Source organism: Bidens hawaiensis, unplaced genomic scaffold (genome assembly GCF_021521415.1).
Source record: "Bidens hawaiensis isolate Kalapana, Puna unplaced genomic scaffold, B.hawaiensis_p1.1 tig00000904_1, whole genome shotgun sequence".
NCBI lineage: Eukaryota > Viridiplantae > Streptophyta > Magnoliopsida > Asterales > Asteraceae > Bidens > Bidens hawaiensis.
In genome coordinates this window covers 743,194-770,942 of record NW_027491052.1, presented here as the reverse complement: position 1 = coordinate 770,942, position 27,749 = coordinate 743,194, and the positions used below count along the sequence as shown (strand labels likewise).

Genomic DNA, 27,749 nt, shown 5'->3' with positions numbered 1-27,749 from the left:
ACCTTTCTTATTTGATCACAGTACGCTTATTTACATACTTGACACTTTGTACTTTATTTGTGTACACATGACTCGATCTAGAAAGATTAAAATAAAACAGAAGTTCAGGGCCTTAACAATCAGGTCGGATAATACCGTATTATCACGCAGAGAAAATCTAAGGCTTGAACAAAAGAAATAAAATAAAACAAAGCAAAAGATTCAGGGCCTTAACAATCAGATCTTGTATGACTACAAACGTAGAAAGTCCAAGGCTTGAATCAAAATAAATGAATAAATAAATCAGAAGTTAAAAATCCTAAGACAGACATCTTTTCATTTTTCTTTATCTTTTCTGACTCTTTTCTGACAATTTTCTTTTCTTTTCTGACTCTTTTCTTGACATAATAAAGTAAAATTGACACACGATAACATAAGACAACTGTGATCAGGTAAAGAGAGACTTGGGTATAACATGTTATTTACGTTTTTGCCTTCATTGATACAACTTTAGTTGGAATCGGCAACCGCTTCATAACGTGTAACCAATAGCATAGGCAGATATTTAAGTTTATATCACTATGACACTTACTCATGTGTCAAGCCTATCTACACACCAAGCAATGATCTTGTTGGCTTTTGATCTACTCTTTTCATGTGCTAGAATCGTTAGAGATAATTTCTTATCATTTTCCAAGGGTTGGATCAATTTCTCAAATTTTGAAAATTTTAATTATCCGACTCCCTCTAAACAGGAGCTCACTCTAAACGGGATAATTCTTTTTGAATTTTCTTGAAATATAAAAATAAAATCTTTTTGTTAAGTCAAATGACTCATTTTAGTTTTTCTTAAAAGCAAACTAAAAATCTTTTTGGTGAGTTAAACTTAACTCAATTTTCCCCCTCTAAAATTGTGACATATTTTAAAAATATTTACAATTTTAACATAAAAAGATAGATTATTTTAATCAAAATTGATCATGCCGAACGATTCGACCGAAAATTCAAATCGGGTATGATCGATGGCTTTAGTGAAAAGGTCAGCAAAGTTGTTGTCAGATGGACTATCTTAAGCATGCATTATCACATTGTATAACAAAGCTGAAGAGATTCAAACCGAGACCCAACAGCTGACGCTGGATCCATCACTTGAGAGAAGTAGTTGGACGAGGTTAGTTTGAGGAACGCTCGAAAAGTTGTTGTTGAACCATTTAAACAAGGTTTCCATTCCTTAACTTTGTCCTCCCATGTCGCTTATGAAAGACTCGAATCCGCCATCCAATGGTTTAGCATCAAATAGCAAGGGTTCGTCTCCCATCATATGTCGGGTGCAATCACTAAGTAAATAATACTATTGATAGTCCTCCTTGATTGACCCTGCATGCACTAAGCGTTTAAATAGACATGGGTTAACGGGATACTTTTGTCCCGGGAAGGTCAACCGTAAATCGACCAAACTTGATTTTATTTCCTGAAAACCATTTATTTCTTTTTGGAGCATCGCTTGAGGAAGAACAGTCCATAGGAATCCAAGCAAAAACTTGTTCCTTGATTTTGTCAATTTTGGACTTATCTTTTCTTACTTTTAAAACTATTTTTGGTGAATCCTTAGACTTCCTTGGTTTTGTCAATTTTGGACTTATCTTTTCTTGCTTTTAAAACTATTTTTGGTGAATCCTCAGACTTTACAGTCTTAGGATTCTTTTTGATATTATCCTTGGTTTTCCAAAAAGGTTTCCTTTTGTGCTTTATTTTTTTTAACTTTGGATCTCACATCCACTTCACTGGGTTCACTATCAGCTTGATCAGTCCTTGAATCAGGGCTACTAAAAGCTCCTTTTGGGGATTGACTAAGCCGCATTTGAATATCAAGCTGTTGCTTGAACCAGTGCTTGCAATGTCTTGCAAGGTGAGAAGGGTGACCACACACAAAACAACACTTTCTTCTAGGAGTGCCATAGAACTCATCTGAACTATAATATGGTTGATGCGGTGGGAAAGGTGATCCTTGGAAAGGAACATGATTATAAAACACATTTGTGTAATATGGATCAACAAAATTTTGTTGATAATGACTGTAGTAGTTGTTATCATAGAAGTTGTATGGCTGAGGATTTCTTGATTGATTGGTTGTTTGAGAAAATGAACGTTTATTTGGAGGAACATATTTACACGAAGTACTTGTCTTTTCACTTTCAAAAACTTTGCTTTTACTTGAATTATCCTAAGTGTCACAACTTGATGATGAACAACTTGATATGTTCACATCAACAGGCCTACTTTCGTTGACACATTTTTCAACAAAAGTTTCATCACAAACGGTTTCGTAATCACAACTCGTGTCCGTTTCCAACGACCCACTTTCTTCAACACAGCCCGCTGAACAAGATGAATCACCACTAGAATCAATATTTACAGGTATTGGAGCAGTTGCTTCAGAAGCTGGAGGAACAAATGTTACTGGTTTTGGTACATGACCAATTCCATATTCCATCTCTTCCTCTGGAAGGGTGTTATAACTAAAGTGGGGCAGACTAGTGTAATTGTCATTCATTGGTGGAGGAACTGCTGTATAATCATAGCCTAGACCCGATTTTAGTTTAGGACTCCTCTGTGCTCCAAGAATCTCATCTAACTGACCAGATGCTATTTCAAATCTTTCAACTGCTTTTTCGTGTTTCTCAGAAGTTGATTTATTTACTGAAAGCTCATTTTTCAAATTTCCAATTTCATCTTTTAGTTTTGAAACTATGTCTTTGTAGTATATAATTTCTTATTGTGTTTGAAAGATTTTCACTTTGAGATTTGCAACATCATCATGGTGAGTTTTGATCTTTTCGGTATAAATCTTGTCAGCTTTAACATAATCGGTGTTCAGACTCTTTAGCTGTGAGTTCTCTTTTAAAATAACATCATAGTTATGTCTATAAAAAGCAACTTTGTAAATGCAAGCCTGTGTGCATAAGTTGTGGTTTACCTCATCGCAAGGTGATGTGTTGGGAATGATAGGACATGCATGACTGCTTTCACCTGCAGCACTTGTCCCAACTTTATTTTCTTTGGACTGATTGTTTATGTGGAGCTTATCTTCCATTATTTCAAAAGACTTGATGGTAGAAGCCAACTCTGAGAGTGTCATGGTATACAGGTTTGTGGTTCTCTTGATGGTAACCACATTGATGCTCCATGTATAAGGTAGTGAATTCAACAGCTTCATGTTAATCTCAAACAAACCATTGATGATACCGACACTTCTCATTTTAGTGAAGAGTAACTCAAATCTGTTGATGAGAGAGGCAGCCGATTCTCCTTTAATATGTGTAAACATGTCGAATTTTCCGTTAAACATTTTCTTTCGGCTTTCTCCCATATCCAGATTTCCTCCAAGCATAGGATCGTAAGACATTTTTTTTATTAGTTTTTTTTTAATATTGACTCGAATGAAATGATTCAACTCGAAAACTTGCCTAGAAAACGACTCGAAAACTCAAAACACGACTCGACTCGAAAAACTTAACTTGAAAAACTTGACTCGAAAACGACTCGAAAAACGACTCGACTCAAAATAAAAACTAAAAATAAAACAAGATAAAAATAAAACTAATTTTTAATTTATTATTTTTTTTTTTAAGTAAAATCAAATTTTATATTGTCTATACCTAACGATACCATCCAAAACCCAAAATCACAATATTCACAATATTCCAAAATCCCCAGATAGTCGACACCCCAAAACCAATCAAGCTCTCTCACCCCTAATCCTCCTAGCAAGCTGCATATCCTTGCGCATAAACCTCAACTCCGGTCACCTAAACCTGCAACTCCGGCAAGACGAAGATATGCATATGCCTATTTGCGATTGGTTTGGATGGTGGATGGTGTTTGGTTTGATTTGTGGTGTTTGGACGTTGTGGCGGCGTGTGGCGGAGATAGGGTTATGGTGGTGGTGATGCAACTGGAGCGGCGACGGGTGGTGGGGTGGATGTGAGAGGGACGGTGGTTGCGAGAGGGTTTGGAAGATGGATGCGATATGGATATTTGTAAGGCCTTGTTCCTGGTAACCCTACTTTGGTGTTGGATTTACTCATAAACACAGTCCTAAAATCAGAGTTAACTAAAACTTTTGCGGAATAATTTAAAACTTCATACATCACATTACAAAACATTCATTCTTGTCTTAACATACAAATTGTCTTAAAGTAATTAATTAAAATAGTCTTGACACTTCTTCGTAGATGCCAATCTCTTCCGTCCATGCCATGTGTCCCTCCTCAAGCCAGCTGCCTCAATCTACTTGCCTGCGTGCATACTAAAAGTCAGCTACATTGAGTGAGTTCTAGTTAATCATTTAACATACACTACATACATATCCTTACTCATACGCATCCGAAGATACGTATTCATACCTTATTTACTCTTACTTCTTTCATACAAACTTTATATACATGCACACACGCTTACCTACTTTCTTTCATAAAGCCTCGTAATTTACCATAGGCTACTCTATATCTACCATAACAGATATTATTAGGGTCTGGTCCCCTATGTCTCAGATATTATTAGGGTCTAGTCCCTTCTGTCTCAGATATTATCAGGGTCTGGTCCCTTCTGTCTCAGATATTATTAGGGTCTGGTCCCTTCTGTCTCAGATATTATCAGGGTCTGTTCCCTTCTGTCTCAGATATTTTTAGGGTCTGGTCCCTTCTGTCTCAGATATTTTTAGGGTGTGGTCCCTTTGTCTCATACCTGTCGCGTCACTCGTTCATACATTCATTTTCATTCATGCATACGTTACATATCTTCTGGTCATGGATATACGTATATGTACATATTCATTCGTATAAACATTCCATAATAACATTCAATACTTAGTTGTACATATAACATACACATATCATACACTTACCATTTAAGTTAAGTGTATTAACAACTATCACAAAGGAGTATGCACACAGCCCCAAAAACTTAACGGATAAAGGGGCTAGAAACTCACCTGAAGTCGGTTTCTCTCGCCGTTAATAGTAATGCCCTTCTTTAGCTGTGCACGGCTAACTGTATAACGCATTACGAGTGTCAAATATCCATTACTACTACTTCTTATATCTAATTCAATGACACCCTCAACTAACGGGGGTCCGGGGGCAGCGCCCCTGGTAGCGGGGTCTAGGGGCGGCAACCCCTAGCAGGGTCCAAGGGGCAGCGCCCCTGGCTGGGGTTGGAAGAATTTTATTTTCATTAACAGTCCTATAACAAAAATGCATCAGAAAATGAATTTTATAAAATTTCGTATGGAAGAATTTCGCTTCGCATGGCTGAGCGAAGTGAAATGACTGTTTCGCTTCTCATCGCTGAGCGAAGCGAAATGCCTGTTTCGCTTCTCATGGCTGAGCGAAGCGAAATAACTGTTTCGCTTCTCATCACCTTCTCATCGCTGAGCGAAGCGAAATGCCTGTTTCGCTTCTCATGGCTGAGCGAAGCGAAAGGACTGTTTCGCTTCTCATCGCTGAGCAAAGCGAAATGCCTGTTTCGCTTCTCATGGCTAAGCGAAGTGAAATCCCTGCCTTTCTTCACTTTGACCATTTTTAAGCCATTTTACTTCGTGGCTCTTCCTCAGGACCTGATTTTTTTTACTCTTTCCCAACTTTTGACACATTCTGACCCCATGCAACTGATCCTGAACCCATCTCTCAAAGTCCAAACACCATCTTTTTATCACAAAGTGCACCCGAGAGGTTATAACTTACCAAGTATAAATTTCATTACATTTTACAACCCGATCTATCATTATATCTGTTTACATGACGATTCTAACCATAAAACTTAACTATTTAAACCAAAACCCACCTTTTGCTTCGGGTTCGAGTTCAGATCTGGACAATACGTAGATCTGGACGTGATTCTTGTTGCTTGACGATGTTAAACACGAGATTCCACCCTTCTTTGGCTTCAATTTTAAATCCGAGTGCTAGAGAGAAAGTATGTGTGTGTTTCTTGAGTGTGTGTGTGTGTGTGTTTGGATGAGAAAGGAAAAGAAAAGGAAGAAGTGGTTCGGTTATATATAGAGGGGTTTCATGGGTCCCACCACCCATTCTCAATTCCTACTTCCCAAACACTTAACACAAGATTACTTAACGACACACAGTTAAATAACAAAACTTTCCGTCATTTATTATTTAACAAAAAGTTGGATGTTACAATATTGGATGCGAGATGCGAAACGGGTCGGAAAGGTGGATGTGAATTGTTTTGAAATCAAGCGAAGCGAAGTTTTTTTTGAAGGGAGATTGATGATTGATGCGATGCGAAATTTTTTTTGTATGCGAAAATTTTTTTTATGCGAATGTTTTGAAGGGGATGGATGCGATGCGAATTGTAAGGTATGCGAATTTTATCTTTTTTTACTGTATGCGAATTGTTTTGAAGGAGATGGAACCTTTGCCGATGTCACTTCCCACTTATCTCTTCCATTGACCCATAAATATGTTGGCCACTCAAAATATTGTAGATCTAGTATCCGTTGGACATAGAAAGCTTAGATTTGAATATTTTCGAACCAAGGTTGAACCATACAAAAAAAAACACGATTTTTAGATCTCACTATTTTCGAACAGATTTAAGATCCAACAAACTCCTAAACCAACGACTAAACCAAATCCAAGCTCAAATCCAAAAAAAAAAAAACTAAGATCAAAATTTGAAAAGTTTGACCCGAAAAGCACAAAAAGTCGAGCCGAAAGCTCTGATACCACTTGTAAGTCCTTTAGATGGATCTCAAGACTTGACTCGGATCAATCCGTGTTGTTGGTTAGCGAAAATCACCAACAACACTCGGATCTCGGATCTTAGTTTTGTTATTATAAATGAGAGGAAAAGAGAGAAGTGGGTGAGAGAATGAGAGCAAGAAACTTCTTTTATTTCCAAGGGATGTGTTATAGTTGGGAAAGGGTTAAGTTGTGGAGAAATGGGTAAAGTGACCCTTTTATAGGGTCCCCATTTCTCCAAACTTTACAAAATAAACGTACTGAGTACGTACTACCCCGACTAAAGTAAACTAAAACGACATACACAATCCTAATAACAATATATAATATTGGCCCTACACGGACAGGTTCACGGAACCCACCGAGTTTCAAAATTTATATAGAATACTTATATAAATTATGAAAGTGAACCCAATTTTGAGAGTGAACTTATAACACAATATGGAACTTAGTCTAGTGGTAAATACCTTTCCTTTGAATTAATCAACCTGGGTGCAAAACTTCTTGTTAGCTCTAGTCTTTTTTGTTAGGTTTATTTTTTTTTCTTGTGTTAGTTTTATTCTTTTTATTCTATTTTTATATTTTTTTTCTATCAAAATGCTTGTTTTTGTTAATTTATCTTATTTTTATAATGTAATGAACCTTATATGACTCGAACCGTTGAATAGATCCAAATCTTCAAAACGACCCGAAAATTTTTGTGCTCGGTCATACAAAATTAGAGCAACTAAAAACAGTGAACCCACTGAAAAAGTTTCCTGAATCCGTCACTGTAAACAAGCATGGTAACCACCATGTACGAATGTTAGATTATAAGGGGTGACAAAAACGTTGAAACCCTAAACGAACGTACCGATTCGTAGTGTACACATGTATGTGTCAATGTGAAGAACATCACCAATTAAGTCAATCAATAAAGTTCCACCAATTCTCTTTTTCTACTCATTCTACATCAAATTAATTATGCAAGATTAATAATCTAGGCTACAGTTGGTATCAAAGCACGAGGCTCTTGATTTGGTTGAAGAATTCAAACAAGGCAGCGTTACATGGCCATCACTAGATAGTTATCGACGGTAACGTGGCGCTTATTATAACTTTCTTAACAACAATTTAAGTTATTAATATTGAAGGATTTGACATCACTTTGAAATTTGTTGCTCTATTTAGGTGTTGACCCAGTATAAAACGATTGTGGAAGTTGTAGCCAGATCTTGCAAACGTGGAAGTTATAGCTAGATATTGTATTTAGATGGTAATCAGAGAAATATTTCATACATTATTCTAGTATGTTACAAAGAGAAAATTATACACAATATATAAAGAACTTAGTGACCTATACAAGGAAACTAAATCAACTGATTGGTAAGGAGAAGATTATGGACAGCCTGTGAAATCCCTAATTATAGTAATCAATATTTGACTCCAACTGTTGCTGCACGGTTTAAGTTTTCCAATTTGGTCGAATATTCTAACATTTCCCCCTCAAGTTGTGTAGTGGGATCTCCAATACCCAACTTGGACAAAACTGATTTGAATGTTCTTGGAGCAACCGCTTTTGTCAGGATATCCGCCGGTTGGTCTTCAGACCTAACAAACGGAAGTTCGACCATGCCATCTTCAATTTTTTCTTTTATGAGGTGCCTATCTATTTCAACGTGCTTTGTTCTATCATGTTGTATCGGGTTCTCTGAAATCTTAATCGCAGCTTTATTATCACACATTAACTGAGTAGGATACTTTAGAGGGGATCCGATTTCTTTCATTATCTTCTTTAACCAAAGTATCTCGGTAATCCCCTTAACGATTCCCCTAAATTCTGATTCGGCACTTGACAATGATACTACTTTCTGTTTCTTACTTCTCCAAGTCACCAAGTTACCTCCAAGAAGAGTAAAGTAGCCTGCAGTTGATCGCATGTCGTTAGGATTCCCTCCCCAATCAGCATCTGTGAATACTTCAACATCTAGGTGTCCACTTTTCTTAAAAGATATGCCTCTTCTAGGTGTACCCTTGAGATATTGAATAATCCTCATTACTGCCTCCATATGGTCTTCTTGTGGATGGTGCATGAATTGACTAACTACTCCCATCGCGTACGCAATGTCAGGTCGAGTGTGAGCCAAGTAAATTAATTTTCCCACCAACCTTTGGTACCTTTCTTTATTCGCTGGTTTCAATCAATCAATCAATCAATCATGCCCAGTAAAATCCCACCGACAGCAATGCTATAAGTAGGGTCTGGGGAGGGTGGGATGTAGGGACACCGTACCTCTATCCAAAGGAATAAAGAGGTGGCTTCCAGAGAGACCCTCGGCTCTAAGAACATGTGTATGAAGCAAAATAAAGGAAATCAAAGTTTAACAGTTATATAAAAACTACTACTAATTATAATAATATTAATAATAAGATCACAGTTTAACAGCTATAAAAAAGCTAATAATAATAATAATAATATATGTAAGGGAAATACCATTATGGTATGTGACCTAAATAAGTTAAGTCTAAGCCCTAAGGTATTCAATTCTCTATAAAATCCTTAACTTTAATTCTACTTCTCCACGAATTCCTATCCTCAACCATGTCCTCGGAGAGGTTTAGGTCTATCAAATCATGCCTAATCCTCTCATCCCAAGTCAATTTCGGTCGTCCTCTACCCCTCCCCCCTCTATAGTAATGTTTTCTACGGATCTAACAGGATTCGTCGTCTGTCTTCTCTTTACATGTCCAAACCATCTCAATCTCCACTCTCTTATCTTGTCTGCTATGTTCGCCACCCCTAATCTCTCGCGAAACACAATGTTTCTTATTCGGTCTAGTCTTGTGTGCCCACACATCCAACGTAGCATTCTCATTTCTGCTACCTCCATCTTCCGCACTTGTGCCTTCTTGATGGCCCAACAATCTGTTCCATATAGCATTGCAGGTCTAACTGCCACCCTATAGAATTTTCCCTTTAGTTTAGTCGGGAAACTCTTGTCGCACAATATACCTGTGGCTGCTTTCCATCTACACCATCCTACCTGAACTCGGTGGGTCACATCACTGTCTAATTCCCCATCGCTCTGTACAAATGATCCTAAATACTTGAACTTCGTTACCTGCGGGACCACCTGCCCTTCAATTGTGATCTTGCGTCTTCATTGTCGTTTATCCCACCAAAATCACAGTGGAGGTACTCCGTCTTAGATCGGCTAATCTTTAAACCTTTTGTCTCTAAGGTTGTTCGCCACTCCTCAAGCCTCATGTTTAGATCTTGTTTTTTCTCAGCAAGTAATACAATATCGTCTGCAAACATCATGCACCACGGGAGAGTCCCCTGAATCTACTTTGACAACTCATCCAAGACTACTGCAAAAAGAAACGGGCTCAACGCTAACCCCTGGTGAAGACCCACCTCTACAGGAAAGAAATCAGTATCCCCCACTGGCGCACGGACACTTGTTTCACTCCTGGTATACATATCCATAATTATCTCTATGTATTTCCTGGGCACTCTTCTACCCTCCAAGCACTCCCAGAGCACCTGTCGTGGCACACTGTCGTAGGCCTTTTCTAGGTCAATAAACACCATATGTAGATCACGCTTCTTCTCCCTATACTTTTCCATTAATCTTCTTATAAGGTGTATTGCCTCTGTGGTGGAACGCCCCGGCATGAAGCCAAATTGGTTGACCGTAACCTGAGTTTCTCGTCTAAGTCTAACCTCAATCACTCTTTCTCATAGCTTCATAGTATGACTTAGTAGTTTGATTCCTCGGTAGTTACCACAACATTGGGCGTCTCCTTTGTTCTTATAGATAGGAACTACAACGCTGCTCCTCCACTGGTCTGGCATCTTACCTGATTTGAGAATACTATTGAACAGAGAAGTTAACCACATGACTCCTTCCTCCCCCAGACACTTCCACACCTCGATGGGTATGTTGTCTGGGCCAACCGCCTTATACCTTCCCATCCTCCTAAGTGCATCCTTCACCTCTTCTCGTGTGATCCGTCGGCAGTATCAGTTATTCGATTGTTGTCGTTGAAAGTTTGTGTTGTCATGTTCTTCTTGGTAAGCTCTCCCATTGTTAAAAAGATTGTGGAAGTAGGTTTGCCATCTTAGCTTGATGTCCTGCTCCTTGACCAGTACATGCCCATCTGTATCCTTTATGAACTTCACCGGTCCTAGATCTTGCCTTCTACGCTCCCTGGCTTTGGCAATCTTAAACATAGCATGTTCCCCCTCTTTTGTTTCTAGAGTTTCATACATCCGTTTAAAGGCCGCCTTCTTTGCTTCCGCCACTGCCTTCTTCGCCTCTATCTTGGCCGTTTTGTAGTTGTCCCTCAATTCCACTCGCTCCTCCTCATTCGTGCACCTCATTAGCTCCCTAAAACATCCTTGTTTGTCCCTTATCTTGTCTTGCACTGCGTCATTCCACCACCAAGACTCCTTATGCCCACTTGTCTTTCCTGTTGTGACCCCGAGAGTCTCCTTTGCTACTTGGATGATCTTTGTCTCCATAGCTTCCCATATCTGAGTTGAGTCCCCATTTAGTCGAGCCCGTGTATGCGGTATGAGTTTATCCTTAAACAGTAGGAGATTTTCGTCCTTCAAATTTCCCCATCGAATTCTCGGTGTACCTTTCTTCTCTCGAACAGTCAGCTTATTTCTGAAGGCTATATCTGTCACTAGTAGTCGATGTTGAGTCACAACTGCCTCCCCAGGTATGACTTTGCAGTCCTTCCACCAACGTCGGTCTCCTTGCCTCATCAAAAGGTAGTCAATTTGCGTGTCGCGTCCGCCACTGCTAAAAGTGATTAAATGAGAATCTTGTTTCCTAAAATAAGAATTTATAATACCTAGGTCATGTGCCACCGCAAACTCTAGAAGATCTGTTCCGGTCTCATTCCTATCACCAAAACCGAAACCCCCATGTACGGCTTGAAAACCATCGTTAGCCTTACCAATGTGTCCATTAAAATCACCTCCTATGCAAATCCTCTCCCCCTAGGTATGCCCCCTACCACTGCGTCTAGGCAATCCCAAAATTCTCTCTTTTCCTGATCCCCTAGGCCTACATGAGGCGCGTAGGCGGAGACTACTGCCACTACTTCCTCTCCTAGTACTAATTTCAACACCATAATCCTGTCATTATGTCTTATCACCTCCACCACACTAGTGTGTATTTCCATAGCCACTAGAAACCCCACTCTATTCCTAGCTCCATCAGACCCCGAGTACCACAACTTATACCCATTACACTCAGCCCCTCTATGTCCTTTCCACTTAGTCTCCTGGAGGCATGCTATCTGAACCCTACGTCTTTTAAGCACATCTACCAATTCTAGCAACTTACCATTTAATGTTCCTACATTCCAAGAAGCCAAACGCAATATACGCTCCCTATCTTTACTCTTTCCTACACCCCTCTCTTCAGGACATGGTCTCAAGTAATAGTCATGGTTCGTACGCTGTATGGTTGCAACTAATCACACAAACACAAGCAATAGAACACCAAATCAATAATAATAATAATAATAGTAACAATAATAATACTTCTAATAATAATATCCTTATTAAATATATGCTATTTGTTAATCCATGTATTTTGTATAAAGTGATGTCGTTCAGAAAATAAACCGGTTTTTTTTAATCCAAATATAGTAATAGTATTTTTTAAATCCAAGTTTTCTGAAAACCCAGCAAAGAACCAGCTAAATATATGCAACTAATATGATAAAAGACAAGTAAAGTAAAAGAGTAAGAACGATCTCACAGAGGGAAATCTCCACTGATGACTCCTAACGAAGTCACTCTTGAAAAGTAACAAAAGAAACAATGACTTGCAACTTTCACTTAAAGTTGCAGAATCACCCTTGAATTCCAAGAAGACTCTGCAGATCCAAACCGGGTCTTGAACCGCCGTTATACCAAGAAGCAGTCACACCAATTATCCACAGTTAGGGTTTCAGATCACAAAAAACCCTAGCACCACGGATCGGAGATTAAATGCGAAGAGCGACGGATCAGAGCCAACACTCTTCAGATCAAACAGTTGTTGAACAGTTGCAGAAGATCGGATTCTGTTTGTGCTTCTAGAACAAGAATCAATAACCCTCAAATTGAAGATTCCTCCAACGAACAACAAAATTCAACTTGAAGAAACCCCAAATTGCGAATTGTTTTTTTTTTTTTTTTTTTTTGAATTTGAATAAAAACGCAAGCGTAAATGATGAAATTGATAAAGATGAATCTGAGTTTGTTGATTCTGGAGGGTTGTTATTATTCGCTGGTTTGGCTCCTTCAATTATTTTTAGTTTGTGATTCACAACCATGTGAGTGTCATTTGGTTTGCAATCCACCATGCCAACTTCAGCTAATAAATCCAATATATATTTCCTTTGGGAGATATACATCTCTTCTCTTGATCTAAGGACCTCGATCCCTAGGAAATAATTCAATCCCCTGAGGTCTTTCATTTCGAACTCCTTGAAGAGGTTTTTCCGAAGCGAGCTAATTTCTTCTTTGTCACTCCCCGTTATAATCATGTCGTCGACATATATTACAAGACAAGTGAGCAATTTTCCTCTCCTTTTGTAGAACGAGGTATGATCCCCATTACTCTGTTTGTAGCCATATTGTTTCATTGCCATTGTAAACCTCCCAAACCATGCACGCGGAGACTGTTTGAGCCCATATAATGCCTTCTTTAGTTTACATACCTCATTTTCTTGAAAATCATCAGAGAACCTTGGTGGGGCTTCCATATACACCTCTTCTTTCAAGTTTCCATGTAAGAAAGTATTCTTTACATCAAATTGATGAAGTGGCCAATATTTGTTTGCGGCTATTGAAAATAAAACTCTGATAGTGTCAATTTTTGCAACCGGAGAGAACGTTTCAGAGTAGTCAATACCATATGTTTGTGTATCTCCTTTGGCAACCATTCTTGCCTTGTGTCGCTCAATCGTGCCATCGGATTTATATTTTATATTAAATACCCATATACACCCGACTGGTTTCTTCCCTTGAGGTAACATACACTTCTCCCACGTACCATTCCTTTTTAGAGCTTCCATTTCCGTATTCATTGCCACATGCCATTCGGTCATCTTCTTAGTTTCTTGGGCTGTATTAGGAATTTTTTCAGAGAGGATAGTAGCTGAAAAGGCCTTTGCAATCTTAGCCATTCCTTCCCTGTTAGTTTTTACCAAATACGTAGAAGCACGAAGAACGTATTCGGGTGAATACCGCTTAGGAGGAACCCCTCTACTTTTTCTTGGAGGAAGAACTGAAGTTTCGGGTTCAACGAATGGACTCCCTGAAGCGTTGGACATTGTAAATTGTTTACCTCTTGTTGGACACTTTCTTCGGCTGATTCGTTGGTTGTATCAGTGGCATTCATCTCTTGTTGGACGTCGTCTTCGAGAGAATCATTGGTGGTGTAAGCTGCCTCGTCAGCCTCTATTGTATTGGGAGAAGCGAGTTCGGTGGCGCCATCTACCGACTCTATTGGAACATCCTTAGAGCAACTTTCATATAGCAGCCAATCGAGTGATTCACTTACTTTCTCCCCCTGAGCACGAGATTGGTGGTCATAAAAGTAATCAGATTCTAAGAAGTCACAATCCATGGTGACATGGATGCGATGAGTAACCGGATTGTAGCTCCGATATCCCATTTCATGGGCACCATACCCAACAAAGATACACTTTTCGGCACATGGATTATATTTGTTTCGACTAGTCTTGGGGATATGAACAAACACCGAACAACCAAAGACACGAGGTGGTAAAGTCATGACAGACAGAACTTTTACTTGGGTGGCAAGCACTTGCAATGGAGTTTTATTTCCTAGGGTTTGGGTTGGGAGACGATTTGCAAGATATGTTGCTGTAGCAAGAGATTCTGGCCAAAGAGAATGAGGGACTCTAGATTCAATCATGATAGCACGAGTTTTTTCAAGTAACGTACGGTTTTTACGTTCTGAGGTGCCGTTTTGTTGAGGGGTGTTGGGACAAGTGGTTTAATGGATAAGACGATTTGCTTTAAAAAAATTTTCCATTGTTTGGTTAACGAATTCTGTTCCGTTATCAGAATGAAGGATCAGTATTTTTTTACCAAATTGAGTCAAAATCATTTCGTAAAAACAAATAAAGATTTCTGGTACTTCCAAGTTATGTTTCATGAAGTATATCCAATTCATTCTTGAGAAATCATCCACTAATAAAACAAAGTATCTGATCTGACTATTAGTGGAATTTGGTGCTGGACCCAAACATCAGAATGGATTAACAAAAAAACAAACTCAACTCTAGTATTACTTTAATTGAATGAGACCCTATGATTTTTTGCAAGAATGCAGGTTTCACATTTCTCATGAATGGAGTTATTCAAAAAAAGACTAGGAAACAAAGTTTTAAGATAGCTAAAAGAAGGATGACCAAGTCGCCAGTGCCATAACCAAAGTTGCCTTTCAGTTGTTCCATGAGCAAGCATGGCATGTCCCTTGTGAACTACCTCATCAATATAGTAGAGACCTCCTCGTTCAGTACCACACCCAATGATCTCCTTCGTATGAATGTCCTGTAAAATGCAAAAAGTTGGATACATGAGCACCACACAGTTGAGTTGTTTTGTCACTTGACTCACAGATAATAACTTTGAGGATAGTGAAGGAATGTATAAACAATTTTTAATTTCCATTTTTTCCGAAAAAGTAATTGACCCTCCCCCTTTGACTTCAACCATTTCTCCACTAGCAGTCTCAATATGGGACTTTTTTGGAGAAGACATGTCACAAAAGTCTTTAGGATCATAGGACATGGTGTTAGTAGCCCCACAATCAAATATCCAGTTCACTGATTTCCTAGATTGGGAGTTGCGGTGAACATGGCAGGCTTTGTGCTTTTCATATGTTTCGTTAAAACCTTCAAGCCTGTCGAAGAAAGAAGCATCTGGGGGAAATATTTGAAATTAATAAGAGAGGGGTTTGCGATGTAACTCTCAAACCCTTTACCTCCAGGTTTTTCATCGGAGTTTGCTGCCATTCCACCAAAACTGGTGCTACTTCCTTGCCCTTTTACAGCGGGATCTTCACCACCACTTGCAGCCGGAGCCCCTTTGACATCAGATCTGGAACGCTGGTTATTTTTTTCCTTATGGCCGTCCTCCCACCATTTTGGATAGCGAACCAGTTTGAAGCATGACTTTTTGGTATGTTTCTTCATCTTGCAGTGAGTGCAATACAACTTGGATTTATCTTCTTTCTCATTGGGTCTGAATTTAAACCTCTGTGCGGAATCTTTGGCAGCCAAGCCCATTCCAATTTCAGTCGAGTCATTATCGGGAGGGCCCGATTTTAGTATATTAAGCCTGGCCACTTCCCTTCGTATTGTGGCATATGCTGATTCTACCGAAGGAAGTGGATCCTTTTTCAGAATATCTCTCTTGACTGGTTCCATCTTGTCATCAACCACTGTTAGAAATTGATAGTCTTTGTTCTTGAGTCTTCTTATTGTAGATCTGAATGTCTTCTGGGTCCTTCATAGGGTTCGGATCTCGCCTATCTATAGACATCCATATGTTCTGTAGTTTGTTCCACAAGTCTTCTAGTGTATCGGACCCTTGCCTTAATGAATTAGCCCGTTTATGAAGGTCAAATACCTGTAACGAATCTGTTCCAGATCTGTACGTGGTGGCTAACCCATCCCAGAGGGCTTTTGCAGTGGGATATTGTGTGACATTATTCACCAAATTGGATTCAAGATTCTGGATTATCCAAGTGAAAACACATTGATCATCTTGTTCCCACCTTGTATATGTTTTGTCAGTTTTAGACGGAGGTGCCGGCTCCCCTGTAATGTGAGAACCTCTCCCCCTTCCTCCAATTGCTTTCTTCATCAGGGTTGCCCATAGGGCATAGTTGTCACCACCGAGTTTAATCCCCAGGGATAAATTCTCGGGGTTAGTTGTTTTTTGTTGTGCTCCGAGACCATTTCTAAGGAGGCAGCAATCTGCATCGTTAATTCATCGGGGATTTGACTGACCAAGGCTTCATTGTTAGTTATCTTTGCTGAGGATGTTTGGAATTTCCCGGATCAAACGTGCTCTGATACCATATTCAGATGGTAATCAGAGAAATATTTCATATATTATTCTAGTATATTACAAAGAGAAAACTATACACAATATATAGAAAAATTAGTGACCTATACAAGGAAACTAAATCAACAGATTGGTAAGAAGAAGATTATGAACAGCCTGTGAAATCCCCAATTATAGTAATCAATATTTGACTCCAACTGTTGCTCCATGATTTAAGTTTTCCAATTTGGTCGAATATTCTAACATCTTGCAATTTCTTTACCAAAAAGAAATGAGAAAAAGAATATAAGTGATTTTATTAAATGTAGTTTCAATAGTGGTATAGTTTGTACAACCTACACAAAAAAATGTAAAGACTAGATCTGACTATGACAAAATATACACACAAAAATTCAAAAAATGTAACGCGAAAATGATCCAAATTTAGAAAGGAAAGCTCCCTGTCAACCGAATATGTTCTAAGGTACTCGGAAGTCCGTATTTAAGTACAGCCTGATGACCGGCTCTGAAACCGTTTCCATAAACCGGCGACATGTCAGATTCAATCTGGTGTTTAAAGAACTCTGCAAGCTTCTTGTCAAATGGAGATCTTTTTCCTTGCCTTGATGGCGTGGCAGATGATGTGGCACCATTCGACATAAAAGCTATTTGTGACCTTAACCACATGTGAGCTAAAACTTGACATATTCCTTCTTCAACATCTTGACTCAGTGTTCGATAACCTTACGACAATAAAAATAAAAATGTTAATTAATTTTCTTATTTATCTTTTTCATCTCAATGCATAAAAACTTATTTGACTTTTGCTGGTCAAACCTTGTAGTCGAAGCCACGCATGCATCATTTCATGAGCTAAAATTGACCCTGTCAACAACCTGCATGCAGCAAGTTTTAATATTTAATAATTACAATGATAAATTGACCCGTTACAGATAAAGCAATACCTCGGAAGCCCATATAAAATGAGAATTGCTGTAACCTCACATCGACGTGTTAGCTTATATGGTTCTGTTCTCATATCTGGGACCCGATTTCCCATCCCACCTTTTGGTCTTCTCAAAACCTACCAATACATAAGGTTTCAACAAATTTTGTAATATCATTCCATGGATATAATAATAATAATAATAATAATAATAATAATAATAATAATAATAATAAATAAATAAACAGCTTCAAATACTTACTGTGCTGATAGTTTGCTCCTCGGAAAGGCAAAGTCCACGTGTCTCAGGCATGTGGTAATGACCCTAACCAAAAAAAAAGTAAAAACAAGGAAGACTATTACATATAAAATATATAAATAAATAAAATGATATGATCCTAATTACATATAAAATAAAATAAAAAAGTTACATATAATAAATGACAAAACTACCCTCAATAATATTAAATATAAAATAAATAAATAAATAAAATGATTGGTTGTTTGAAGTGCTTAAAGTTTTTAAATTATTTGAATGTTCGGAAATGATCCGGAATTCCAGATCCTAATTACATACAGATTACCAAAAAAGATTTACTTACATTCCTCTCTCCATCCATAGCCTCATTAAGTGCTTGCCTCTCAACCAAAAGTAAAGGGATTTTTTGTTCCACTTTCATATTTAAACTTTCATAAAACGCTTGAATATCAAGATACAACGGTTGACACTCGCTTGTATCCATAACCGATGAGTCAAGACACTCCAAACATAGTTTCCGACCGTCATTAAGCGCCGCATAGCTTGTTTCGCGTGGCTGAAAATCATTGGTAATCATTATAATATATTAATACCCAAATTTAATATTACATAAAATATATTATTAAATATATTCATTACAGTGTTACCTCCATTCGCTCACAACTACAACACCTAGGAGTCCCATCATGCTCATGAAACGGGCAATATTTCTGAGCCCAGAACGGATGTGCCCGATACTCAATAAGTCCCGCAGCATTTGTCAGGATCTGTAAAAAGATGTGTAATTTTAAATTAAAATCAACTAGTTCGTCCGTTTAACGTTAATCGAACAAACAATTGAACACAAACAGGTTTTCTTGTTTTTTGTTCGTTCATTAAGAAAATGAGTGTGTTCATAGTCTTTAGCTAATAGTATAAAAAAATAAAAAATTAAGGCTTCACGAACGAAGTAACTGAACATAGACGAACAAACATAACCGAGCGAACACCAATTGAAAGTATACATGAACATCAATCTATTGGGCCTAAAAAATCATATAACTAGACCAAAGTTTAAATGGTGATATTTTAAATTTGTAAACTCGACAAAGTGGTGGTGGGTGGTACGAGCTTAAAAAAATGCACATAAATAACTAAATGAGCATAAACAAGCATAAAAAACAATTTTTCATCGAACATAAACTAACGAACATACTTGTGTTCGTTTTCGCTCGTTTAACAAATGAACAAAAATTTTGTACATGATCATTCGTTTATTAAATAAAACGAACTCCCCGCCGAATAGTTCACGAACGATTCACTGACGTTTGGTTCATTTACAGGCCTAAAATTAACAGAAAAAACTGAGTATTTTCCTGATAAACGATACTTACAAAATGCTGGCAAACGTCACACTTAGGATGATAATGCTCCTTGTAGCAAGCTTTGTGATAAGGATAATTTCCCGACATGGAAAACTATATAAAATTAATCGATAATTAGCATCAACAAAACATTAGAACGTATCTAAGTAATCATATATGAGTTCAGTACCTCATAGTCAGCAATTGGTTGATTGCACGCGTGGCATCTGAAACATTCCGGATGCCAAACTGCACCCATGCAACTTAAGAATCTTCCATGTCCAATCTCATAATTACAACCCGCACAAACCCTAAAATAATTAAAAAAAAAATAAAATAAAATAACTTTACAATTTGATATATGAACTTGAATTGAAAATTAGTTCATTACAGTGTTAGATAACAAAATTTAAGCTTGGAATTGAAATAAAGAAATAGACGGAATCATATTATTACCTGAATCCTGTTGAATATGGGAACGGTATTGGTTGATACATATTTCCATTTCCATTTCCATTTCTATTGACACTTCCGATTCCAATTCCATTTCCGTTTCCAATTCCAATTCCATTACCATTTATATTTCCAATTCTATTTCTAGGTGGTGACTCGACTTTTAGACTTTCTTGTAAAGCCCTTGCAAGCTGTTCATCTTCTTTCAGTTGAAAATCATCACCTAACCAACAGATTGAGAAAGAATAATAAATACATTTAACTTTCTGCAGATATTTGAATTATAACAGAGAATAAGTAATATTATTACTCACTCACAATTAGGGATGTTAAAAACCGTTGAAACTGACTGAACCGCCCAAACCGAAGCAAGTCGGCACTCGGCTTGTTTGGCTAGTTTAAGATCCAAACTGTTCGGTTCACGCAGTTTGCTAGTTTAACGATTTTGCCTGGTTTGGAACTTGAACTGGTCCATTTAATCTTTAATGTGTATCTACAGCTGGTAAAGGAACCGAACGGACACAAATGGTGCGCGTTCGTGTTCGTTTGACTCTAACCCAACAAATGATCGGACAAGAACAATAAACAAATAGGGTTTTCTTGTTCGTGTTCATTTATTTTCGTTCATGAACGGTATATATGAACGTTTCACGAACGTAAACGAACGAACATTACGGAACATAGATGAACAAATATAGCTGAGCGAAAACCACTTAAAAGTAAAGAACAATGTTTTGGGCCTAAAAGGTTATTAAAACTAAGCTGTAACATGCCAAAAATATTTTAAATGAATATACTAAAGAATGAACAAACGAACATAAATAAACAAACATAAATGAACATTTACGAACAGACAAGACATGTGTGTATGTTCGCACACTTAACTAAATGAAATTTTTTTGCTCATGTTCGTTTGTTTACTAAATAAATGAACTTCCTGCTAAATGGTTAACGAACAGTTCATTGAATGTTCCTTTTCATTTTTGGAATATGTGATAACGTATATGTACTGTATTATAATTATGAACCATCTCTCATGATTTAAAAAGAAAAAATAAAGGATACAAAAATCGGTTCAAACAGCCAAATCCAAACACCAATCCGTTAAACAGTCAAACCAGTAAATCCGGCCAGAAGAGCCCACCCAGCCGGTTTGGTCTGTCATTTCCCGAAATAATGGTTAGCTTTTTGGCCCAGACTTTTCATCAACTCAGGTCGAACCGGACAGTGAACATCCTACTCACAAGTAGTTCATGAAAGTTCATGTGATATTTAATCATGTCCATTAAGTATTCTAACGTTAAATTTCATTAGGAATGCAGCAAAACAAGTAAGATTCCTAAAATCCCATTCATCTCATCTAATTAAATAGGTAAATGGTTATGAAGTTGTTTCATTTTTACAGTATATTAACTGTAATATACACTTAAAAGTTAAAACATTAACCCGAGCATGAGGATTAATCTACTCAAGATGCATACAAGCCATTTCATTAACGCTTGTTTGAATCTATAAAAGTCTGACTTGTCTCTATGCAAGGCACTTATTGTTATTAATTTCATCATATCCATTGAGTAAATATATTAAATAATGATTAAGCATTAAATGCATGTTGTGAAACACAAAATTAACACACAAAAAAAAAGGGTGAGTTAATTGCATCACTTACTAATCACATGTTTTCCTCTCGCGTCTTCTTCTTCTGCAAGTGATATCGCGATTGCACGGTCTATATCGTCCATCTCAGACCGTGGATCCTGCTAAAGATTTAGCCAGTCAATAAATTCATTCGACAAATATTAAAATATAAATAAGAAACAATAACAATGTTTACCCAAGATGTAGAAGGATAATTCGCATACGGTGGTATATTATTGTCTTCATATCTCCAGTTATATTCGCCTTCCGAAACTTCATGATTGGAGCCTTTAAAAAATTTGCTAAGCCAACCCATTACAAGTAATCAATATCTGTACAAATTCAATAAATCTCTACCTGCACATAAACCTTTGTCTCAATTAAATTCTGACACTTATTAATAATAAATCTATTAATCAATGAAGATTGTAACAATATTAATAATTAGACATTAATATCTTAGCTTGTAAGCACAAACTAATATAATTAAAGTACCAAACAATCATATACACAAAAGCAATAATCCGATCAATGATTATTACAAAAATTAAAAGATATTATAAGAACTAAAACAGTAAAGGTGATCGAGTCTATGATCTTACAATTAGAATCGATGAGAATTAAAGGGTTTATGATTAAAGAATGAAAGGGGGTTTTGAGAAGAGAGAATTAACGGGTTTAGGTTCGTGATTCTTGAGATTGATTTGATTGTTTTGACGTTGAGAATCACGAACCTAAACACGGCGTTGGCTTTTGCTGAAGATGTGAAGGAAAGGAAGAAACAAACTAACGAAGAAAAGTCAATAAACTAATGTAGACTACACACTCGTTTCTCTTGACCTTAACAAATAATATTTTTAATCGATTTTGACGTGCTATGGATAGCGTTATTCTACCGGTCGTGTGCACTCGTATAAAATGATAACATGAAAGAAAAATATGAAATAAAGGAAAGAGAGAATTTTTTATTGCTTGAGAGTTACAATACAATGAAACAGACAAACTATATGTATACTACAACATGTGCGACGTATATGTTGCGGCGTATAACATATGCGCCACGTTGTATATGTTATGCGGCGCATATGTTGATAACTTCAACATATGCCCCCCCCCCCTCATCAGGTCTTGTATGAGTAAGGTAATTGAGTCTACCAACAAGTTTCCTGTATCGTAAAGGTTCATCAATAACAGGACCCTCATGAACTTTTAGCTGTAAATGATGAGGTAATGGAGAATTGGTGGCAGAAAGATTGGAAGTATCAAATTCAGAAAGCATGTCTTTAGCAAACTTGCGTTGGCATATGATAATACCATTTGTAGTATAAAGAGATTCCCAAAAAATAATTGAAACGCCCCAGATCTTTAATCTTAAAAGAGGAATCTAGAAAAGTTTTGATATTATTAATCTCTACTAAATTGTTCCCAGTAACCAGAATGTCATCAACATAGACAGCGACATAAACCACCGAATATCCCATAGATTTGGAAAACAAAGAGTGATCATTCTGAGAACTCATATACCCTCTTGTCCTCAAAGTAGATGACAATTTACCATACCATTATCGAGAAGCTTGTTTTAATCCATATAAAGATTTTTGAAGTTTAAGCACTTGATGATTGTGGAGCTGCACACCACGAGGTGGAATCATATAGATACCTTCATCTAAATCTCCATGAAGAAAAGCATTCTTATCATCAAGTTAAAAAGAGAGGCCAACTTCGTTTGGTAGCAACAGCAACAAGACTTCGAATGGTGGTCATTTTGACAAGAGGATAAAAAGTTTCATTATAATAAATCCCCTCATTTTGAGTATCTCCTCGTACCACCAATCGTGCTTTGCAGCGTTCAATTGTCCCATTTGCTTTGTGTTTAACTTTAAACACCCATTTGCTTTTAATAGCCTTCTTTCTATGAGGAAGATCAACAATAGCCCAAGTGTTAGTATTCTCAAAAGCCTGAAGCTCAACTTTCATGGTATCTTGCCCTTCAGGGATATTGGCAGGTTCTTATATGAAGTAGGCTCATGTAGATCAGAGATTGCTTTGGTGAGAGATTGACTGAAAGAAGAAGATGAGAAGAAGAACAGGAAGCAAAAGAGAAGCATGAATTAGTGACAGTGTGCAAAAATTGATGAAAAGAATCAGAGTGATTACAAACATAATCATTCAAATAAGAAGGTGGAACAAAAGTTCTGGAAGACCTTCTAACAGGTGGATCATTAGGAGTAGAATCAGAAGGATTATGAATAGAAAGAACATAATCAGTAGTCGGAGTAGGAGCGGAAGATGGATAGGGATCATCAAAAAATTGATTGATGATGTCAATGGATGGAAAAATGAAGGTTTCTTCAGATTTGGTGATCGAAGGGAATAAAGCTTCAAAGAAAACAACATCTCTTGATATGATAATGTTGTTTATGTCAAGATCATATAATCTGTAAGCCTTTTTACCAAGAGGATATCCCAGGAAAACATAATGTACAACCCTTGGTTTAAATTTGTCTCTTCCATGAGTCGAGGTGGAAGTGTAAGCAAGACAACCATAGGATTTCATGTGAGCATAAGAAGGATTTTTTCATGTTAAAACCTCATATGGGGTTTTGTTGTTAAGGATTTCAGTAGGAAACCTATTGATCAAATGTGTTGCAGTTAAAACACACTCACCCCAAAATTGAACAGGAAGTTTAGATTGAAACATGAGAGCTCTAGAGGTTTCAAGCAAGTGTTTATGCTTTCCTTCAACAATATCATTTTGTTGAGGGACAGCTACACAAGTAGTCTGATGAATAATGCCTTTACTCAATAAGTAAGCACGTTGAACTAACCCAGTCCCCAGTTCAAAAGCATTATCAGACCGAATGCATTTCATAGTTGTGCCAAATTGATTTCTAACTATTTCAATAAAAGATTGAAGGATGGGAAATGCATTGATTTTAGCGGAAAGCAAATGAGTCCATGTGGCTCTGCTATAATCATCCACAAAAGTTAAAAAATATCTAAACCCATTATAGGTAGCTGTATAATAAGGCCCCCAAACATCAATATGAATTAGCTTAAAGATTTTGCTAGTTAATGTGGTGCTAAATGGAAACAACATTGCCTTAGGACAAATGTCACAAAGCTCGATTGATTTGAAAAAAGCATTAGAAATGAAAAGTAATTGTTTCAATTTGTAAATTGGTAAATTTCCTAGACGATTATGCCAAGTTTCACCAGTTACAACAGAATTACAGGCCTTTTTGAAAAGAAAAGAACTATCAGCAAAATTCTTGGTTGCCTCAAGAAGATAGAGACCTTCAACATTTCACCAAGAACCAGAGGGCTTTTCAGATCCTGTAAAACACAATTGTTTTTAGATAAAAGTACAATACTATCAGTATCAGAACATAATCTTGAAACAGAAAGAAGATTATTTCTAAAGTGTGGTGCTAAAAGAACTTTTGACAAAGAAAGTTTATCAGTTAAAGGAACAATCCCATACTGATGAACAGAGGGCTTTTCAGACCCTGTAAAACACAATTGTTTTTAGATAAAAGTACAATACCATCAGGATCAGAACATAATCTTGAAACAGAAAGAAGATTATTTCTAAAGTGTGGTACTAAAAGAATTTTTGACAAAGAAAGTTTATCAGTTAAAGGAACAATCCCATACGGATGAACAACAACAGTTGTGCCATCTCTCAATTTGGAAGTCATTCCAAAGAATTGGAGCTGTTTCTGCATACAAAACACTATCACGAATATCGTGATTAAGAGTGTCAAAAATCCAAGATATCACCATATCATTACATCGTTGCCAATAAGCAAGATGTAGTTAATTAGTTGGCATGATGACAGTGTTATTGATGAAGCCTGGTTTGTGTTTAGCAGAAAGAGCAATAGTCATTGCTCGTTTCCAGGCTCTAAAACCATTTTCGTCAAAGAATTTTGAAACAAGAATCATGCCAGGGTGATCAGAAGGATGAAGGTAAAGAGGATTTAAAGGATCAATCGTCATATTTTGAACAAAAGAACTGTTCAGGGCTTCCATTTAGGAAAATACGGGAAAACGAACTTAAACGTGTGAAGAAAAGACTTATGAGCTAGAAAGAAGAAAGAACACGGGAACTTATGCGCCGTATAAGTACGGCGCATAAGATATACGCTGAAATGTACTTATGTGGCGTATAAGAACGAACTTATGTGCCGTATAAGTAGAAACGTATGTGGCGTGTAAGTGAAAAAAAGAAGAAAAATGATGAAAATGAATGAGGAAAGTTCTGAAACCTTGAGTAAAGGTTTTGAAACAAGAAAGGAATATTTTTAGAGATTTGTATGGATTTTTGATGGTGAAAACTGTGAAAAAGATGAACAATAGATGATAAAGAAGATTATAATGGAAGAAACAAGATGAATATCAGCTGAAACAGAGGAATAAGATGAAAAAGATTATCAAAAGATCAAGAATGAAGCTAAAACAGTTGATGAAGAAAGAGAAAAAACCGGAGAAAATATTGAAAACCCCGGTTAAAATGAAGAGCATGCCTTAATAACCATTCTCTAATACCATGTAATCGTATAAAACGATAACACAAAAGAAAATTATGAAATGAAGAATATAGAGAATTTTTTATTGCGCTAGAATCATAGTTACAATACAAATGAAACAAACAAACTATATATATATATACTGCAACATATGCGTCGCATATGTTCACATCGTGTGACTGGTGAAAAATAGATATACGAACTATATGACTTTGTTAGCAGTATCAGTTGTCATATTGATCGCTTCTTTGTAGGGATGAGATTTTTTTCCCGAATACATGTATCTGTATTCGTACCTGTACATGTACGTGTATATCAGGTATGGATATGGGTACCCGAATTTACTGATTTTAGGTATGAGTACTTTCAGGTACAGGTACGGATATAAGTACGGGTATTATGGGTATTGGTACTCGTTTAGAATATAAAGGGGCTATTGTTAGGTCCAAGACTCATGACTTAACTTTCAATCAGGATTTTCAAAACATAATATATATCAGTTGAATTAGTTCCTTCTCTCTTGTTGTTTTATAGAAATTGAGAAAGCAATAAACAAAGAAAAGGAAAAGGGAAAATGAAAAGATGACTAGCGAATATTAAACGAATGTTAACTTGCTTTGCATAAGTTGATTTTGTTTTAAACATTTATTTTTGGGAGACTTTGTATGTTTTGGAATGCATTACCTGATTATGAATGAATTTTATATTTCATACCAAGTTTAGTGAAGATTTTGTTTTAAATAACAGAGTGGTACCAAAGAGAGTATCGTACTCGAAAGTACTTGTACCCGTACTGGTACCCGTAGCTGGATCATAAAATGGGGTACGAGTACGGATACCCAGATTTACTGATTTTAGGTACGAGTACTTTTAGGTACAGGAACGGTACCGATCTTATCCCTACTTTGTCAACCTAGCACTCCTACAACCTGTAGAAACATTATTATGGCACATATGATATGTTATTTTTAGGGATGACTACAGATGAACACGATGGACAAACCCGAAATCTGAAACATTTGGGGCAGGTAATGGAACGGGTATTCAGGTACACGACCGGAATATTATTTCTCCATATAAAGGTAAATTAACTTATTATTAGGGCGTAAACGAATCAAACAGAACCGGACAAGGCCTTGGTCATGTTCATCCGGTAATTTCTTATTGGACAAGGCAGTAGTTCACGAAAACCTAATCGAACAAAATTTCTTTTTCGTGTTCGTTTGTTAAGGAAATGAAATTGCTCATGAGCGGTTTATGAACATAAACGAATGAACACAAATAAACACAGAAAACATTTTATTTAATTTGGCTAGCCGAGATTGGTTTGTTTTAAAATTCATATTTGTATGTTAATTTATATATAAATCAATCACATATTACGCATATATATTGTTCTTTTATACTTAATGATTTTGCTTAAACCTATATGATAAGATTATTATAGTCATTAAAAAGGAATTTAAAAAAAAACCTTGAATGAACAAACATAAACAAAAAAACATTAACAAACGTAAATGAACACCTTATTAAATGTTCAAGAACACAATTGAACGAAATGGCTACTGTTCATGATCGCTCATTTAGTTAACCCAACGAAATTTCCTGTTAATTTTTGTTTATTTATTAAATAAAAAAACATAAATGAACTTCTTACCGAACATTCATTTCGTTTATGGCCCATTTTATTACTCTCCTAAACCATCACAACCACATCATAATAAAGTTATAAAGGCTAGTTTACCATTACTTTAGCATCAACATCG

The 27,749-nt window shown here is 36.8% G+C and overlaps 2 protein-coding genes across 3 annotated transcripts; both read right to left on the bottom strand.

The window, feature by feature from the left end:
- Positions 1–16,197: 16,197 nt before the first annotated feature.
- LOC143544773 (uncharacterized) lies at positions 16,198–16,629 on the bottom strand. Its single transcript, XM_077036791.1, has one exon. The coding sequence runs from the start codon at positions 16,627–16,629 to the stop codon at positions 16,198–16,200; it is 432 nt and encodes a 143-aa protein (XP_076892906.1).
- Positions 16,630–17,246: 617 nt separating this feature from the next.
- Positions 17,247–21,795, bottom strand: LOC143545200 (protein DA1-like). Of its 2 annotated transcripts, none has more exons than XM_077037127.1 (11): positions 21,648–21,795; positions 21,483–21,573; positions 19,817–20,036; positions 19,551–19,671; positions 19,391–19,474; positions 18,665–18,784; positions 18,361–18,573; positions 18,021–18,083; positions 17,778–17,896; positions 17,650–17,708; positions 17,247–17,555 (listed from the first exon to the last, which is right to left on the bottom strand). In XM_077037127.1, exons 1-11 carry the CDS (start codon positions 21,765–21,767, stop codon positions 17,257–17,259), a joined length of 1,509 nt encoding a protein of 502 aa, XP_076893242.1. In that variant the 5' UTR covers positions 21,768–21,795; the 3' UTR covers positions 17,247–17,256. The 2 variants fall into 2 exon arrangements, with proteins under 2 accessions (XP_076893242.1, XP_076893248.1); XM_077037133.1 differs by having other exon boundaries at positions 21,483–21,570.
- Between the last annotated feature and the right edge of the window lie 5,954 nt (positions 21,796–27,749).

Excerpts from the sequence above, each read along its gene's own strand:
- LOC143544773 (XM_077036791.1), bottom strand. The coding sequence starts at position 16,629 with ATGAAGAAAGCAATTGGAGGAAGGGGGAGAGGTTCTCACATTACAGGG.
- LOC143545200 (XM_077037127.1), bottom strand. The coding sequence starts at position 21,767 with ATGGGTTGGCTTAGCAAATTTTTTAAAGGCTCCAATCATGAAGTTTCG. Across the intron at positions 20,037-21,482 it reads GAGAGGAAAACATGTGATTA|GTGATGATTTTCAACTGAAA; the intron begins GTAAGTGATGCA and ends TCTGTTGGTTAG. Across the intron at positions 19,672-19,816 it reads CCATATTCAACAGGATTCAG|GGTTTGTGCGGGTTGTAATT; the intron begins GTAATAATATGA and ends TAATTATTTTAG.